The sequence below is a fragment of the Natator depressus genome, chromosome 10 (assembly GCF_965152275.1).
Source record: "Natator depressus isolate rNatDep1 chromosome 10, rNatDep2.hap1, whole genome shotgun sequence".
NCBI lineage: Eukaryota > Metazoa > Chordata > Testudines > Cheloniidae > Natator > Natator depressus.
Window position 1 is genome coordinate 51,924,116 of NC_134243.1, and position 19,473 is coordinate 51,943,588.

General features: G+C 41.3%; 1 protein-coding gene across 1 annotated transcript in view; it reads left to right on the forward strand.

The window, feature by feature from the left end:
- Nucleotides 1-19,473, forward strand: part of VPS13C (vacuolar protein sorting 13 homolog C) — a 191,594-nt gene that overhangs the window by 156,150 nt on the left and 15,971 nt on the right. Inside the window, exons 74-81 of the mRNA XM_074966157.1 lie at nt 3,828-3,967; nt 4,431-4,512; nt 5,043-5,156; nt 5,711-5,786; nt 7,980-8,143; nt 13,725-13,770; nt 15,263-15,386; nt 16,238-16,352. Of these exons, the coding sequence (XP_074822258.1) occupies nt 3,828-3,967; nt 4,431-4,512; nt 5,043-5,156; nt 5,711-5,786; nt 7,980-8,143; nt 13,725-13,770; nt 15,263-15,386; nt 16,238-16,352 (861 nt within the window). The remainder of the gene's footprint in view (nt 1-3,827; nt 3,968-4,430; nt 4,513-5,042; nt 5,157-5,710; nt 5,787-7,979; nt 8,144-13,724; nt 13,771-15,262; nt 15,387-16,237; nt 16,353-19,473) is intronic.

The window sequence follows — 19,473 nt, forward strand, 5'->3', positions numbered from 1 at the left end:
GTGATACCCATCATCTTCCTGCTCGGCTGCACAACCTGACCCTCCTAGAAGCCAGGGAGGCCAAAAGCAATCATTTTAAGGCTGTGCCCGAGTATAATGCCCGTGTCAATCTGATTGATCCACCCCGCCCTTTCCAGTCGGCCTAGTCCCGTATCTCATCAGACTGTTGAGTGTTCGATGCAGTTTTTATTGGGCTATACCTAAGGCTGCGATTTAGTCACAGAGGTCATAAGAAATATGGAAGGACTTCCTAATTCTGAAGACAAAAGGGGGCTTCAGACCCATTCTGGACCTGTGTCGCCACAACAAGTCTCTTGAGAAGTTGAAGCTTTGCATGGTCTCCCTGGCCTCCATCATCTCCTCCCTGGATCCGGGAGACTGGTACACCGCCCTCAGTTTAAAGAACGCTTACTTCCATATTTCCATTTTTCTAGGGCACCAGCACTTGCTCTGTTTCATGCTGGGCCGGCGCCATTTCGAGTTGATGGTGATGCCCTTTGGTCTCTCATCAGCCCCGAGGATGTGCACAAAGTGCACAGCGCCGGTGGCCGCTTACCTGCGACGTTAGGGAGTACAAATGTATCCATACCTCCACAACTGGCTGATACGGGGCCGGTCCCGAGACCAGGTGCAGAGGCATCTCGAGCTGGTCTGTCCGACCTGTCATGACCTGGGGCTGATAATAAATGAGAAAAAGTCAACCTTAACCCCAGTGCAATGCATAGAATTCATCGGAGTGGTTCTCTACTCTGCTCGGGCCAGGGCCTTCCTTGCCGAGACTCGGTTCCAAGCCATGGTGAACCTCATCTCGTGTATGCAAGCCCACTCACTCATCACCGCCCACATGTGCCTGAAACTGTTGAGACACACGGCAACCTACACGTATGTGGTCCGGCACGTGCGACTGTGCTTCAGGCCCCTGCAGGCATGGCTGACATTGGCTTATGGCCCCAACGGGTGATCAGAATTCCAGACAGCGTACTTTCGTCTATCACCTGGTGGTCAGACCCTGCGGCGGTGCTGGAACGAGTTCCCTTCGAGGCTCTGGCTGTGTTGACAGCCTTGGTCTCTGATGCTTCGGACCTGGGGTGGGGAGCCCATCTGTGCTATCTCAGTACACAAGGTCATTGGTCCAGTCACGATCGCTCCTTGCATATCAACGTCAGGAAACTCAGTGCGATGTGCCTGGCCTGCCAAGCCTTCCTACCTAATATACTGGGCAAAGTGGTTCAGGTCCTTACAGACAACATGGCTGCCATGTTCTATATCAACAAGCAAGGTGGAGCCAGGTCGACGGCCCTCTGTCAAGAAGCTGTCAGGCTCTGAGACGTCTGTCTGCAGTATGGTATACATCTCATTGCAGCGCACCTTCCAGGGGCCAAGAATGCCTTGGAAGATTGCCTCAGCAGGATCTTCTTGTCTTGTCATGATTGGTCCCTCCATCCCGGAGGTCAGTTTCATCTTCTGCAAGTGGGGAACTCCCCGAGTGGACCTGTTCACGTCCAGACAGAATAGGAAATGCCACGTCTTTTGTTCGATGAGAGGCTTGGATGGGGGCCCCTGTTGGATGCTTTTCTACTCCTGTGGTTGGGGGCTCTGAGGTATGCCTTTCCTCCAGTACTGTTGCTCCCCAGGGTCCTTACAAAGATCAAGTAGGACAAAGCAAGGGTGATTCTCATAGCACCGGCCTTGTTGCCCCAGCAGTGGGACAGCACACTGCTGGACCTTTTGGTGGCAACTCCGTTTTAGCTGCCTCTTAGGCCGGACTTGCTGTTCCAAAACCATGGCAGTCTTCTGCACCCAAACCTGGTGGCGCTGCACTTGATGGCGTGGCTGTTGTGTGGTTGAATGAGTCGGAGCAGCAGTGCTCAGCGTACATTCAGCAGATCCTATTGGGAAGTAAAAACTCTACCAGGGTGAACTACCTCGCCAAGTGGAAGCTGTTCACTTGTTGGATCTCAGAAAAAGGCATCCAGCCCAAGCAGGCCTCATTGCAGCTCATTCTGGAATACCTTCTGCATCTCAAGCTCCAGGGTTTGTCCCTTTCATTGATCGAGATCCACCTGGCAGCCATCTTGGCATTTCATCCACTGCTCAAGGGCAGGTCGGTCTTCGGCCAGGACATGACTGTCAGATTCCTCAAGGGTCTTTAGGACCTCTATCCCCATGTCAAGGACCCCATTACTCTGTGGGACTTGAACCTGGTGCTGTAACATCTTGTGGGGCCCCCTTCCAAGCCTTTGGCTTCCTGTTCTCTCCTCCTCCTGTCCTGGAAGGTTGCATTCCTAGTCGTGGTGACTTCAGCCCATCGAGTCTTGGAGATTCTTGGGCGCTCACCTTGGAGCTGCCTTATACATTTTTCTACAAGGACAAGGTACAGCTGAGACTGCACCGGCTTTCCTTCCCAAGGTGGTGTCTTAATTTCATTCAAGCCAGAATCTTCTTTCTGAAGCCGCATTAAGTTGGCAGAGGACGGTAGACTACATGCCTTGTACGTTAGGAGGGCTCTTGTCTTCTACATCGACAGGACCAAGCCATTCCATAAGTCTACACAATTGTTTGTTGCAGTGACCGACCGGATGAAAGGGCACCCTGTATCCACCCAAAGAATTTCTTCTTGGATCATCGCCTGCATTCGCTTCTGCTACGATCAAGCGAAGGTGTCGCCGCCAGTTGTTGTCGCTGCCCACTCGACCAGGGCATGGGCCTCTTTGGCAGCTTTCCTGAGCCCTGTACCTATCCAGGGCATCTGCAGGGCGGCCACCTGGTCGTTCATCCATACATTTACATCTCACTACGCACTGACCCAACAGGCCCGGGACGATGCTGACTTTGGTGGGGCGGTACTGCAAGCCATGAAACTCTGAAATCTGAGCCCAACTCCATAGATACTGCCTGAGAGTCACCTAGAATGGAATCGACATGAGCAAACACTCGAAGAAGAAAAATCGGTTACCTTCCATAACTCTCTTGTTCTTTGAGATATGTTGCTCATATCCATTCCATTACTCACCCTCCTACCCCTCTGTCAGAGTTGCAGGCTAGGAGGAACTGAGAGGGCATAGGGTCAGTGGTGCCTAATATACCAATGCATGAGCATGGCATTCAAGGGGGCGCCACAGCTGACCCTACAGATACCACTAAGGCAAAAGTCTCCGACTACTGTGCACATGGGCGTGCACACACATAGAATGGAATGGACATGAGCAACACATCTCGAAAAACAACAGTTATGAAAGGTAACCATTTTTTGCTTGAAGAGACTCAGAACTTAAATCCTGTATTGCCAACACTGTGAAATGTGCAGTTCCAGAGAAGATTGTTGGAAAAAAGATGTATTTATTTGCTAGCTAAATTCAGGCTAGTTAAAATACAAGCCTTTTTTGCTAGTACTAATTTCCATCAGGACCCACTTATATTCCACATTATTTTCTGTCTGTGAACGTGATTGATGTCGTCATGATTTGTGAATAAAAATTGTGTTATTCTCACAGTTTTTATAAACAGAGGATTTTGTTTGAGTTTTACTGTGCACATGGGTAGAGCCCTGCAAATCTGCGGATATCTGCATATAGCCGCGAACCATATTTGCCGCTTGCAGATGGATGCAGATCCAGATTTTGTATCTGTGCATGGCTCTACATGTGGGTGAACAAAAGAGCTATTAAGGGAACTTGATCACTATTTTTTAAGTGCATTGCAGGTGTAGCTGTTCAAGTAATGCAATTTTTAAAAACCAAGTCAACTATAAATAATTTACAAACGTGATTGTTGGATTTCATACGTACCTGTTGATTTCATTCTTTACAAATATTTTTGTCTTGTAGTTGCATTTGAGTCTGTCTTTGGGTTCAGGTGGAGAAGAATCAGATAAGGACAAAAAAGAAATGATCGCTATTCATTCAGTCAACTTGCTATTGAAAAGTATTGGGGCTACTCTGACTGATGTGGATGATCTTATATTTAAGTAAGCTGATACTTCTGATTAATAGCTTTTGACTGTTAAATTTGTAAATAGCGTTAGTGAATCCTTGCAGGTATTTCAGTTCTTCAGCAGTAGTCAGTAAATGATTGGTCTGATTTAACTATTTAGAATGAATTTAATTGCCTTGTAATCAAGTACAGTCACATGCATGGAAAGTGTGTTTGTTTGTGTTATTTTTAAAAGTGGACTTGAGATCCTCAGAGGGAAGGAGATGAATGGGAAAGGAAGGGTATCTAATTGTTCTAAACCCTTGCACTGCATCCCTTGGTAGCTTTCGCTTCCTACAAGTGTCTAAAGTAGTGCTCTAGCTACCTTACTGAATAATGCACAATAAAAGGTATAGGTTAGTTAAATAATTTTGTAAATTTAAATACTCTAATCTCTAGTTACTAAATCAATAAGAGATTTTTTTTTCAGCTATTAAATGTTGCTATTTGTCTTTCAGACTTGCTTTCTTTGAAATTAAGTATCAGTTTTACAGGCAAGATGAGCTAATAAGGAGAGTTGTTACACATTATAGTGAACAAGTAAGTTCATTCAGTGAATTCTACTTTTTAAACATATTTTTAGGATAAATATGCTTGTCTGGAATGTGAAGCTTTTGTGCTTATTTGGGTATAAACTATTAGTTTTACAAATCCATTGTTCATAGTCATTTCTGTGGCAAAGCATCTAAACGTGAATTACCTCTACTTCAAGTGGATTTCAGTTTCAACAGTTTCTGCTTTTACTTTTGCCCACCTGTGTCAAATATGGTACTAGACTCATCATCTACCATGACATTCTGATGGAGCTCCTTGTACATGTACAGCATCTTTTGCCATAGCCAGACTCTTTCACAATCACTCAAGCAGAGCATGCTTACTCCTGTGCCTATGTCGTGCTTTTATCCTGGTCTGTAGCATTGTGCAGTACTTCTGCTAAGCCACTGTTTTAACACCATCTTACTTGCGCTTGGAAGATTTAAAAACTATGTTCTATAGATTTTAATTCTAACTTGGGTAGTATATTAAAAAAGAGCTGATATGTACTATGTCCACTTTTGTTCTTCATTTAGTTCTTGAAGCAGATGTATGTTCTTGTACTGGGTTTAGATGTCCTGGGAAATCCATTTGGCTTAATCAGAGGTTTGTCTGAGGGTGTTGAAGCTTTCTTCTATGAGCCTTTTCAGGTATGATTCCTTCTTTTAGGTCACTGTATTAGTCAGTTAGCTATAGGTTGCTAAAAATATTTTTGAACCTGATGAATTGGGAAATCGTGGCACTTGCTAGTCGAAGAAATGTCTTGTTAAAGGGTATGTCTATAACGTAATAGAAGATGCATGGGATGGCTGCGGTTGGCCCAGGTTAGCTGACTGTGCCTTGCTGGGTTTGCGGGCTATGCAACTGTAGTGTAGATATTTCGGCTCGGGCTGGAACTCCGGTTCTGAGACACTGCAAGGCAGGAGGGTCTCATAGCTTGGGCTCTAGCCTGACCTCAAACATCTACACTGCTATTTTTAGCCCTGAAGCCCAAGCCCGGTGAGCCCATCAGCTGACCTGGGCTCTGAGACTCAGAGCTATGGGTTTATCACAGTGTAGACATACCCTAAATGAACAGACATTTTCCAATGCACAGCAGTTGCCATTTGATTCTTGAAGAGCTGTAGGATGAAGAGAGGGGTTTGTTTCTCTCTCTCTCTCTCTCTCTCTCTGTATTTGAATTTATAGTAAATTTCATCTTTAGGGAGCTGTTCAAGGACCTGAAGAATTTGCTGAGGGCTTTGTGATTGGTGTAAAGAGTCTTCTTGGTCACACAGTAGGTATGTATCATGTACCTTTGTTATTGACAAAAGTACTTGTTAACTTAGTTCTTGTACTGTATGACCAAATGTCTTTGTAGAGCTTTTGCTATTTTAATTTGGTTGAGAAGCATTTTCAAAACACTAATATGGGAATCATGGCAGAAGCTGTGATAGAAAACACTGGCTGAAGAGATCTATGAGCTATTAGCAATTATCTTTCAGAACTCATGGAGGATGGGAGATATCACAGAGGACGGGAAAAGGGCAAATATAGTATCTATCTGTTCATAATCACCTAGAAGATAATAAAGTGATAAGTAGCAGTCAACATGGATTTCTCAAGAACAAATCCTGTCAAATCAACCTAATATTCTTCTTTGACAGGGTAACAACCTTGGTGGATAGGGGAGAAGCAGTAGATGTGGTATATATCTTGACTGTAGTGAAGCTTTTAAAACTGTTTCACGTGACCGTCTCATAAACAAACCAGGGAAGTATAGCCTAGATGAGCCTACTGTAAGGTGGGTGTACAACTGGTTGGAAAACTGTACTCCAGAGTAGTTATCAATGGTCCACAGTCAAGCTAGAAAGACCTATCAAGTGGGGTCCTGTAAGTATCTGTCCTGAGTCCGGTTTTATTCAATATCTTCATAAATGATTTAGATAGTGGCATAGAGAATACGCTTTTATCAAGTTTGTGTATGATACCAAGCTCGGAGAGGTTGCAAATGCTTTGAAGGAAAAGATTATAATTCAAAATCATCTTGACAAACTGGAGAAATGGTCTGAAATAAAAAGGATGAAATTCAGTGAGGAAAATGAAAAGTACTATGATGAGGAAGGAATAATCAACTGCACAAATACAGAATGGGAAATGACTGCCTAGGAAGGAGTACTTTATTAAAATGGATCACAAACTAAATATGAGTTAACAATGTAATACAGTTTCAAAAAGAGCAAACTTCATTCTGAGATGTATTAGCAGGACTGTTGTAAGTAAGACACAAGAAGTGATTCTTCCGTTTTACTCAGCACTGATAAGGCCTAAACTGGAGTATTGTGTCCAGTTCTGGGCACCAAACTTGAGGAAAGATGTAGACAAATTGGAGAAAGTCCAGGGGAGCAACAAAAATGATATAAGGGCTAGAAAACATGACCTTGCGGAAAGATGGAAAAATTGGGTTTGTTTGTTCTGGAGAAGAGAAAACTGAGGGGGGACATAAGTCTTTGAGTACCTTCAGGAGAGAAGGTTCCCCATCAAAGCCCTCTCAGAAAAGGCAGAAGGTTGTTATAGGTTTGTAAAAGGTTGTTATAAAAAGGAGGGTGATAAATTGTTCTCCATCACCACTAAGGACAAGACATGAAGTAAAGGGGCTTAAACTGCAGCAAGGGAGATTTAGGCTTGACATTGTGAAAAACTTCCTAACTGTAAGGGTGGTTAAGCACTGATACAAATTACCTATGGAGGTGGTGGACTCTCTGTCATTGGAGGTTTTTAAGAATAAGTTAGACAAACACCTGTCAGGAATCATCTGGGTAATATTTAGTCTTTCCTCAGTGCAGTGGACTGGACTAGATGACCTATCGAAGTCCGTTCCAGTCCTGCAATTCTATGATTCTGTGCTAGGTGTTGTAAAGTCTGCCACTCATTCCATAAGAGCTTTGTTCATTTGCAGATTATTAGTAGCAAACACAATTAACTGAGAGTTCCTAGTTTTCAGCATGATGGAGAAAAAGGCAGCTAATTTATGAAAATGTAGAATTCATTGTCAGTGCTGGGATGATAAACCAGTGATAAGTATTAGACTTCAAAGACATTTTTTGGAGAATAGTATATCCAAGACCAACCATTGCTTTGGCTAATTTATTAAAGCATCTATTTTAAATACTGTATCAGTTGTTGGAAAAATTCAGGTAACAGAGGATGGAACCTGACTGTGTGCTAAAAATATTTCAAGGCATGCCAGGTCAATATGAAATATTTGTCTTTTGCTGCAATAAGTTTCATGCCTATACACTGGAGCCTGTTGCTTGAAAGATAATATGGTATTCCATGCTTCTTGTCTGATGATTTTACTAAATTATCATATTGTCAACTTTAGCACAGAAAGATTCCTCTGAATTGCATGCAGTTTAAATTGTACATTATGGTTTGTCCATTATTAAATATAAACAAGGAGCCATGTGACTTAATCTCTCCTTGGCTGACAGGGGGCGCTGCCGGGGTGGTATCTCGGATCACTGGTTCCGTTGGAAAAGGCTTGGCTGCTATAACTATGGACAAAGAATACCAGCAAAAACGGAGAGAGGAGATGGGCCGTCAGCCGAAGGACTTTGGTGACAGTTTGGCCAAAGGAGGAAAAGGCTTTTTACGGGTATGAAATTCAAACTAAACCTACAGTGAACTGACAGTTGGGTCTGTGCTAGAAAATCATTAACTGCATGTATGAAACAATTTAATGGCATCCTCCATATTCAATTAATGAACTAATAAAAGAAGCAGAAACTGAAGGAAAAAAATTAAAGTCCTTTTACATTGCATGGAGTACTGGATATTATCGTAAGGTGATTTATTTTCTGTTTCTTCTAGAATCCACCTGGGAGTGTCATAAAAAAATTTACATTTTAAAAAAATATCTGAAGAGGAAGTATATGTAGACAAATTGCTTCAACATTTCTGAAATGTAATGTACTTTAGATTCTGAAGTGTGTTCTGTTCATGACAATTATGCAAGTATTTTGAAAAATAGGACACCTAATACTATAGATATGTGACATGAGGCAGAACAGGGGAGTGTTGGGAGTTAAAATCCAAGAGATATCTGATCATAAGTAAGTGAAATTCTAATTAACAATAGTATTGTCCTATAAGTCCTAAGTATTACTACTCATTATTATCAACTTCTGTAGATCTAACACAAATATGCTAAATGCTTCTGAAAGAATATCAATTATAGTAGTTATGAGCTACTGTCTTTTTGTAGCTAGTTTTTGCAAAGTGGGAGGCTCATATCAAAGGTATTTTATTTTTAAAAAATCTATCTTGATGGGTAAGTGTGAAGAACCATGCAATTTATATATTTTATAGATAATAGCTATATCGGGAACAGAGAAGGAAGGAGGCTTCCACTCCATTCCTTATATGACTTCCCACTTTCCCCCATAGCAGTAAAGATGAAGGACCAAAGGGAAGGACTCAGGCCCCTTCCAACCACTTAACTCCCCTTCCCCCTGGCTAGCAAGTTTCTTGTCACCTGAAACTTACTGGTTTTTATATCTTTATCTCTGGAATGACTAATTCTTTCCTGATTGTCCCTATGTGTAGTTAGTGCCCTTCAGGTTGCACATGCTCACCATACACCCAACAAACACTATCAGTACAGGATTCTTCCCTTGGGACTCAGGGCAACACCAAGAATGTTCACCAAGATGCTGTGAGTGGTGGCAGGTTACTTCTGCTGACAAGCAGCGACAGTATTCCCTTACTTAGAGGACTGGCTCCTAGAGGGACAATCTTACTGCAAAACGTAAGAAGCAGCTACTGGGCTTCTAGATCTCTTTGACAGATTGGATTGAGGGTGAACCTGAAGAAGTCCACCCCAGAAGCCACGATTGTGGATGAGGTTGGATGCTGTGACTGCCAGGATATATTTACCAGATGGCCAGTTCCTCTCCATCAGTCTCATACAGTGAACCCCAATGACCCTCAGGATGTCCATACAATCCTGGCACTGTTGGATCATATAGCCACAAGCACCTAATGTGATCCCGTTAGCTGGGCTTTGTGTCCGATGTGTGAAGGCTTGGTTACAGACTGTGCATACTCTGGTTCAAGCATAGACTCAACCTGCTAGTCAGGGTTCCCCAAAGGTTCTTATACTCTTTTACTTGGTGGGAACACAGATGAAAAATATGTGCGCGCGTGTATGGGTACCATTCAACTCCCTGCTCCCAACAAAGACCTTGACCATGGATGCATCCCTCATCAGTTGGGGAGTACACATGGAGGGACAGGTATATAATATTACCTATAGAAATATTGTTATACCTATGTTTACCTATTCCTCCATGTGTATATAATCTTGAGTTCTGTTGTAGGTTCTGGAGAGGAGTATTCCTCTACTGGTTACAGACCTTCTGTCCCATCTCCTCCAGTTTTTCTGTTTCAGTCCAGTCTCTTTCACACTTCGCCATGTTCCCCCATCTTCTTGTTTCAGTTTGACCCTTGGGTCTCCTCGTCCCTGGGCTCCCTGTCAGAGTACTTGTGTCCCCACGCACTGGCTCACAATCTTCTCCCCACCCAGCTCCCTGTCTCTTTCTTCCTCCCTCCCCACCCTGGGCTCCTTGTCCAAACTGCCTTCTCCTTCTCTCCCGTACCCCACTTTGATTCTTGTTCTCTCTGCATTGAGTTAGGCTGCTGATTCTACGAAATTGTTTGGCCACCACCAGGGGGAGCATTGGAAGCACAAGAGAGAATCTCTTCCCTCAGTTCCTGTGCCACACCATAGGGGCTCCTGGCAGTGGGAGGAGCAATTCAAGTGGAGGTGCTTCTCAGCTCCTGCCTCCCTGGACTAGAACATACTCAATGGCTGTCAAGATGGTCTTGCCCAGTCTGCTTGGTACACAGGACCCGTGGGGAGATGGAGCCTGGAAAATACAGATAGACTCTTAAGAGAATTTAGCTGCCAGATTCTTTTTAAAAAAAAAAACAAAATCTCTACTGAGCATGTGTGAACTGAGATTTTCAGGAAGGTAATAATTTGGCCAAATGTGGGCTGTTTCTCACGGAAACCACAAAGGAAGCAGATTGCCAACCCTAGGGTGTGACCCACCTGCCAAATTTCAAGTCCCTGCTTGCAGAGTGGTTCATTCACCTCAGGAGCCACCTCCTTGTGGCCAGGCGTGGCGGCATACTCTGTCTATGGCACTCCCTGCCAATAGTCACTCCATTGTTACGGTGGTCTCTCTCCCTGCAGCTTCGCCTTCTGGCCAGGTTATGCTTTAATCCACCCCTTCCAGGGTAACAGAGTCACACCCAGCAATAGTCTTTACAGTGGGCCTTCCATCTGTCTTGGTGGTTGGAGGTTGTCACAAATTCACAGGATCAGTGCTACGGCCCCAGCTACCTTGGTGACTGGTACGGAAACCCAGGAATCTTGAAGCTGGCAGCCAAGGTCTGCTGCCTCAGACATCTTGCTGTCTCCCTGGATCATATCCTGTCTTTTCTATCCCCCAGAGAGAGACTACAGACTGTATCCCTGCAGCCCTTCCAAGCTGGGTTTCGGTATCAGTTAAGCTTTTTTGCTCTCTTTCTTGCAGATGCTGCTAGGTATGTTGGGGTGTACACACCCTTCATTGCTCCAAAGCATGGAGACGCTACTAGAGCTTCTAAATTAAACACTTGTAAAAATATTTTTAACATGGGCAAAAATATTTCCCCCAGTCTTGTTTTCAGAAGCAGCTGTAATATTTTTGCTAAAACTTTCCAAAAAAAAGTTGAATGTGAGTCAGAGACCCAGCATGTAAAACTTCAGCTGAAATTTTTCAGGTTGTGGCCGGTTAGAAAAACTGAAAACTGTGTCATAATAGGAAGTGTTGGGGCAGCCTTAAGTACAGGCAGGACTCTCAGCTCCACCTATAATTACATATGTAAATAAGTTACTAGTTATGTTCAATTTTGGAAGAATTCACTCCCCAGGTGAACAGTTGAAGAAGGCTGTGTCCACCTTTATTGTCTGTGACAGAAACAACTATAAGATGCAGTAAAAGGGTTCATGTGGAAATTCGGATCACTAATCATTTGGTTCACCAGAGAAGAAAAACAAGCTTCAAATCTGAAGTTTACAGTAACATGCAACAAACTGATTTTTTTAAAAAATCTGGTAAGGGTCTGATGAGCATGGAACAAATGACCACAAAATAAATACGACGTTACCTACACAAGGTTTCTCTGAAATGGATGTACACGAGGTTTCTCTGGAATGGATGCTAAGTGCCCATGTGATCCATTTTATCTCAAGTGAGGAATTCTTCCTAGGAGATGAAAGGCTGTGTTTACATCCAGTGTCTGTTGTTTATGTGGGTTTTGAATCATACCTATCATCTTTGTGCTAGAATTATTTGTTACATGAAATGCAAATTAAGCACATTAGGAATTGTTAATAATCAAAAGAAAAAACTCATTTTACTTTCCCAAACTTGCTCAGTAGCATACCTAGCGTGAGATGTGTTTTTCTAATCTTGTTTACTGACGAATTCGTAAAAGCCTGTTTGCTATTCTTGTATTGCACTGCCAATCTTAAGCATTAATCTTTTTAGTGCTGTTGTGGTTGGGGTACTGCCTAATGCATTAATTTACTTATTTTGTTTACTTTATAAAACTATTCAGCATATTAGTAACCTCCTTTCCTAAAAGGCTTTACTGTACTTTGGATATTTCTAAAAGCACTCACTTAAGATTAGGCAAAGTACTGTTGCGATACATGTTGTATCAGGGCTTACCTAGATGAAGACTTGGGCTTGTCTACCCTTACCGGGGGATCAACAAGTGGCAATCGATGCATTGGCGGTCAATTTAATAGGTCTAGTGAAAACCCACTAAATTGACTGCAGACTGCTCTCCCGTCGATTTCTGTACTCCACCAGATCGAGAAGAGAAGTGTAGTGTGGATCCCACAGTAAGTAAATCTAAGCTACGTTGATTTGAATTACGCTGTTCACGTAACTCAAATGGCATAGTTTAGATTGAATTTCCCCTGTAGCGTAGACAAGGCCTCAGTGGCAAGCCAGGATGTGACTCTACAGTGCACAAACCTGCTGCATACTAACTGGCTGTGTGGACTCTGATGTGGAGAACTTTTAGTTCATGGTAGCAAAGTGCTAGAAGTTCCCAAGTGCACTCTGGCTTAGAGAACTTGTAATGCGTGGTAGCAGAGTCTGCATGGCCAGTTAGTGCTTTGGAGGCTAGTATGCTGTAAATTTACATCCTGACTTGCAGCACACTATCTGTAGAGAAGCCCTTATAACATGTATGCCATAACCTAGGCTTAGTTAACTAGTTATTGTTGTGTCTTATAATATTGCTCACTAGTGTTTCTCAGCCAGGTAAGCTGTGATCCGTTTTTCATGAAAAAAGCTATGCTCAGTGAAGGATGTCTCTCTCCACCTCAAGCTGTCCCACAACAATCCATTCTTTATTTATAACCAGGATCCCCCTGCTAGTTGTTTTTCCTGTGTGCTCCTTCCTCATTGACTCTACAAGCTTTTCATTAGCATCAGGCTCATTACTGCAAATGTACTTCAATTGGAAGTCCTTCAGTACCAGATAACCAGCCAGAGAGAGAAGTGTTTACTCCCTTCTACCGAATAGATCCTGTTTATCACCTCTGGTGACCTGTGTTAACTTATATACCTTAAGAACATTTTTTCAGTAAAGACACGTAACTCCTTAACTATCATTGTACATACATTTTGCAATTATTATGATGACCAGTAAGCTACGAGCTCTTGGTAGAGACCTCACATGCCCCCACTCTTTGGTGAATGATTACATCGGGGATCTCTGTAAACCGCTGTATATGTCCTCTGCCAGTTGGCCCCAGTGATCTGTGGGTCACATCCTGTGACATAGGCTACAGAACAGCCAGGGAATAGTGACTGGTAGTGCAAAACAACAGTTAAGTTAAGATTCTCACATGTTATCTGGCAGGGATCGTCTCTGTGTCCAGTTTAGTAGTTCCCTGTGCTTCTAATTATTCCAAAGATGTTTTCTTCCATGATGATCATGTCAACAGGAATTCATAATAAACAAAAATAAGCCTTAGGAAAGATCCCATTTGAACGCTTTGCCTAAATGTTAATTTTAAAACACAGCAGGAGAGACACCTAGTGGCTGAATCGTGCTTCAGCAGTTCTGGCTTTCAAGTGTTGACAATGAAACTATCATTTTTCTTTCAGGGTATTGTTGGTGGTGTGACTGGAATAATCACTAAACCTGTAGAAGGTAGGCAAAAATTATTAGTAAACCTAAAGCCCATTTTTCAGAAGGCTAACACACTGTACTACTTATAACTTACTTAAACATGATAGTACTTACTTAGGTCTGAGCTCATTATTTCTGTGTTTCTGAAGAAAAGTAACATTTTTAAAATCATGTCATTTGTAAAAATTAAAGTTTTGATTTCAGATATTTTTACAGTTGTTACTAAAGGTTCTTGTGCAAATTCACATGCAGACTTTGACAGACCAGTTCACATAATATCATGTGCAGCTGCATATGAATAAGTTTAAAACGAAAACTTTCTCTGAACAGTCATATTTACAGCAGGCATGTAAATTTTTGCTATTGGACAATTTCAGCAGAGTTTCCTCTATATCAGCAAATTAACTGTATAAAGCTGGGCTTGAGTAACTATCTCTACCGGCAAAGAAGTAGAGAAATAGACCTTTATGCATTAACATATTTCACCCCATAGGTGGCACATGCGTGTGTGTGTGTGTACAATTAGATGTTGAATAATAGAACGGGTAGTATTTTTGTTGTTGTTTAAGTGACAGGGTAAAGAATAATTAGAGTGGGAGCCACACTAGACATAACATCTGTTTTAACCACTTGGTCTGTTTCTGCTGTTTCTTTTAATTGGGAAGCTTAACTGGCTTGTGCTTAAACCTGTCAGGTAGTTTTTTTGTTTTAAGCCTGCTTCACTCTATCAATACGAGGCATGGTAAAAAAGAATAAAGGAGATTAAAAAATAGGTGTAATTGCTTCTTTTAAATCTGGCATTTAGATAGGGAATCAGGACACTCTCACAGATATACAATCCCAATTCCTTAAATGTTGACAGAAGAACCATCTAAATATTAGTCAGTTAATAGCACTAAATTTCACCTGATTTTTGCTGGTTGCTAATAAATTAAGTGAATTGTTCTTCTCTTCTGAGCAGTGATTCTGTAAAAATGATATAAAAAAAACTACACACAGTCATTTGGTTCTTTTTACTCGTGCATCATTACCAATGCAAATGGTTTTGGAAGCTAAATTCTTACCTTAGTTGCATTTGCGTAAATCTACAGTCTTCACATTTTGCTCTTAATCAGACCTGTGGAGGAACCTCATTGTCTTCAATGGAAGTGCACTAGCGTAACTGGCTCTTATAATTGTAACTTTTTTTTAGTAAACAATTCTGATAATGTAGAAGAAAGACGAATCCCATTCACCCTCTCTTAGCTATGTTGGTTCTGAAGGGCTAATGAGATTTAAGGTGAACAACTATGTCACCAAACACAGACTGGGAAGGTTCCGTAAAGCAAAAGGTGTCATTAATACATAGTATTTTTTCTGAGCTGAACTGCATGTAACCAGCTATTTTGGAATGTTTCAAGTATAGAATTGTGCTAATTAAAGTTAAGTCTTCATAAAGCAGGAGGTGGATTAACTTTAGAATTTGGATCTTCTGCAAGGCTATGTAACTAATACTGTATTTTCTTTTCTGAAGGGGCTAAAAAGGAAGGTGCAGCTGGATTCTTCAAAGGAGTTGGAAAAGGGCTTGTAGGTGTTGTCGCCCGCCCGACAGGTGGCATCGTAGATATGGCAAGCAGTACCTTCCAGGGAATTCAGAGGTAAAATGATGGGGTGGGAGTTAGTGATTGTCTGTTTACCAAATGTTCTCAGGTATGTGGAGTGTGTGATTAGAGATACAGTGGTAACATATGTTTGCTTGCCATTTGATGTGATTAAAGTACAAGCTGCATCAGGAGGACTGAGAGTGCGCCATGGTGATGCTTTGTTAGGTGCCAGGTGAAGGAAGAGTGCTACAACCACCTGAGACTGATGCTATTACTTAATATATAACTTAATATACTGCAGTGTCATATGGAGGTTATATCAGCTCCATGCAAACATGAAAAATAAAATGGAAGTCCTGTATTATGGTGTACCAACTAAAAGTCCATACAAGACTGTAAAAACTAAATAAAAACATAGAACACTCAGTAATTAAAAATGTTGTTTTTCAACTCCTGAATGCTCACAGCCATCTCTCACTTTACCCTGCTGTAATACCTAGAACACTGCAATGACTGTCAGTGGGACTTGTAATCCTAAATCATTTATGCGCTTTTGAAAGTGCAACTGAAAAACTTTCTGCAAGCTATAGAAGAGTCAATAATTATTTAGAGTTTGGAAGAAACTTCTCCCATAGACATGCAGTTTCATAATTGTCTGACTGATGCAATAGGGCGATGATATAGAGTGCCATGACACACAAATAATTTGGATAATTCATGGCTAGCTAGCAAGTATGAGCAGGATCTTTCAAGGTTTGAGGAGATGAATTCTAAATAACTTATTTAAAAATCTGTGCTGACTAAACAATAAAAGAAATAAAAGAAATGCAAGTAACAAAAACAATTTTGGTGCAAACTGAAGTCTGTACCAGTCTGAACGCATTGAAATTGTTGGTCTTTGACAGGGTGGCAGAATCAACTGAAGAGGTATCTAGTCTCCGTCCTCCACGTCACATTCATGAAGATGGCATTATCCGGCCATATGACAGGCGTGAAGCTGAGGGTTATGATTTATTTCAGGTAGGAGTTGCATTGTTAATGTAAGTACAGCCTAAATTTTCTAACCATTGAGGAGCTTAATGCAGTATATTATTAAAATGCTACTTTGGGGAAGGGACCTGGATATTTATTTCAGTTTATAAAATATGCCTATGTATTGCCATCCAATGCAAGCTTTAGTCACAATGAAGAACTAACATATGTGCTATGCAGAGTAAATCAGCTTACTGCACAGCCTTTCAATATTCTGTTTTACCAGTTGCTCATCTCATCATTTTGTGTTAAATATATCACCATGACCCTCGCTTAAAAAGCGGGGGGGGGGGGGGGGGGTGAAGATATTTTAGCATTTGTGGGACAGTCTATTGTGGGACAATATTTAGGAGGTTAATCCTGTTCCTTATGTTTCCCATGTTTTCAAACTGTGGTTTTTAATGGTAGTGTGCTAAAAGCTACACAACGCATATGATGGTCTAGTCTGGTTGACCGCCTGCATGGTGTTAGACATGGGTGCCATATTGACAATGAATGCTATTTCTCATACACTGGGGAATTTTAATCCAGTTAATTTTGAGTAAATGCAACAAGACAGCAAACAGGAAGAGCACTTTAAGAACATGCTGGCTGAGATTTCAAATGTAATTTAGCTGAAGTATTGGTTATGATAAAACATAAAAAATACTGGAACAAAAGAAGTGATTTAAAATGTTTACTTCTAATTTAAGACTGAAACTTGCATCTTAATTGATGATGATTGCATTTATTTCCTGTAGATATCGTTTGTGATCCCTCGGCATGGGTTTCTAATGTTGTCCTCTCTCTCTCTCTCTCTCTCTCCCTCCCCCTCTCTCCCTCTCTCCCTCCTTGCATACGCAGCAAGAACTGGAATAATGGAGTAAACATTTTCCATACTTTTTCATGATTTCCTTCATGGGCCTTTAAGAATTTAGATTAAGGGCATGATTCCATAAAAGAAACTCAAATTATTCATTGACTTCTATTAGAACCTCTATGTAGCAGTTGAATGGCACTTTAAATTACCCAATTCATAGTAAGAACAAAATAATTTACCTGTTACAGTCTAAAGGGTAAGACTGGACGGTAGTACATGCTAACATGAAATCATTTCCTCTTGCCTGTTTTTAAAATGATATTGGGCCTTACTTCTGAGCTCTGAATGGCAAGTGTTTAATAAAGTGGTCACTAAAGAAATATTCAAGGTAGTGTAGATGATAAAATGCTTCTTGACTAGTCAGCATTCTCTGGAGGGTATTTTTATAGTGATCTTGCTTAAAAATGCCAAGAAAAGAAAGTAAGCATGGCTACTAAAAATGAATAAAAAATTTGCTCCTGTCTATGAAAATGCTTTTGTAATTTCGTGAGTCGGTGATATAAAATTTGAAAATATGTCAGATAAAATGATTCCATTCATGGTTTAAATAAGCTGCTATAGGTCTGCCCTTGACACTGCTGACTAGCCACATGACTCCATGTTCATATTGAAAAATGACTAATCTTCTATATGATATGTTCTTCCAATCAAGGAACAGAAGGCTTGGTTAACTCTGCCCTTTGCCCCAAATAAACCTTTTGTATTCCATTTTATGCGACACATATACATACTACTGCACATCATTTAAAACTGTAATCCCTAGTATGTAAATGCCAACTTTTTTAGCATGAGTGAAGCCACGAGTCTCTCCTTGATTTGTGAAATTTCATATTAGGGAAACCAATAATTAATCTTACTAGCAACAAAATGTCTGTTCTGTGTTTTATGCATAAACGCTGTTGACAAAAAATTTTACTGGCTTCACACATTTGTCTTAAACATTATTTATAAGATTGTGATCAATACGATTGTGATCAATACTCAACACTTCTTTTCTGGGCTTGTTGTGGTGCTTGTGTGCATCTCTGCACTAGCATGAATTTTTTTCAGTTCCCCTCTCAAAAATTCTCAATATTAAATAGTTTCAATCTTTTTTAAACAACACTATCTTAAACTTAGTGCAAAAGCAATTTTTTTTAAAATTCATGTTTGTCATACCATATTAAATAAAAATATAAATATGTTAGTTCTAGGTGTGTGCTTTTCACTCTATTACTTAAAAACACTTTTCAGTGCAGTGTTAGACTTCCTGGTCTGTTATGTGGGGAAAATGCTTTTGGTACATGAAAAGCAAAGATGTAGCACAATTAATGTTGGAAATTGGCTGCTATAAATATATGGAGCCTCTAAGATTTGTATGTTTAACCTTCTTTTTGTGGATTAAAGTTTTGATAATATTATTCAAAAAAATATTCCTGTACATAGTTTTCCATATTGAATTTTCTTTCTGTCGAAAGCTAGGAAATACTAAGGTCGCTGTGAAACAGCTCTCTTCACCACCCAACGCTGTTGCTGTACCTGTACATTTTGAGATTATAGAAATTAGGGTGGTAGTGTAGCGTAGCACACATGATCTGTTTTAATGATCAAACAAATACAGAGTTGAGCCTTAGAGGGAAAATAGGACATTTAGTAAAGAAGTCTTAGCCTTTAAACTAAATCACTGTTTCTCATAAAAAGCTTGCACTTGTCAAAACACTGCATAATAACTCAGTCTGAGTCCTAATTTTGAAATTTCTTGAACTAAATTTGTCAGAACCTTACAGTTAGTGAAACATAAATGTTTTATTTCATACTTCTGAGGGGATTCTGCACCACTGCACATGTGCAGAACTCATGTTCCCCTGCAGAAAACAGATTATGTTGGGGAGGTGCTGCAATTACACCTTTTTGCACACCAGGGGCTGCTGTGGTGTCAGAGTGGGCAGCCAGCTCAGGGCCAGAGCAGCCAGCTGCAGAGAGGGAGCGGGGAAGCTACTGCCCCATCATAGTATCCTGCCATGGGGCCAGGTGGGAAGACAAGGGATATGGGAGGGATAGACAGCGTGGGCAGACGCGGCTGCTGGAGGTGGGGGTTATATAGACAGGCATTCAGAAGAGCTAGTGGGGGGAACAGATGGGGTGGGGCCTGGGAGCTAGTGTGGTGACAATATTGCGTTGGGCTGAATGGGAGTGGAGGTGCAGAAACACATGGGGATGGCATGGGGGGATGCAAGGACACATGAGGATGGGGGAGGGTAGTGGCTGAGT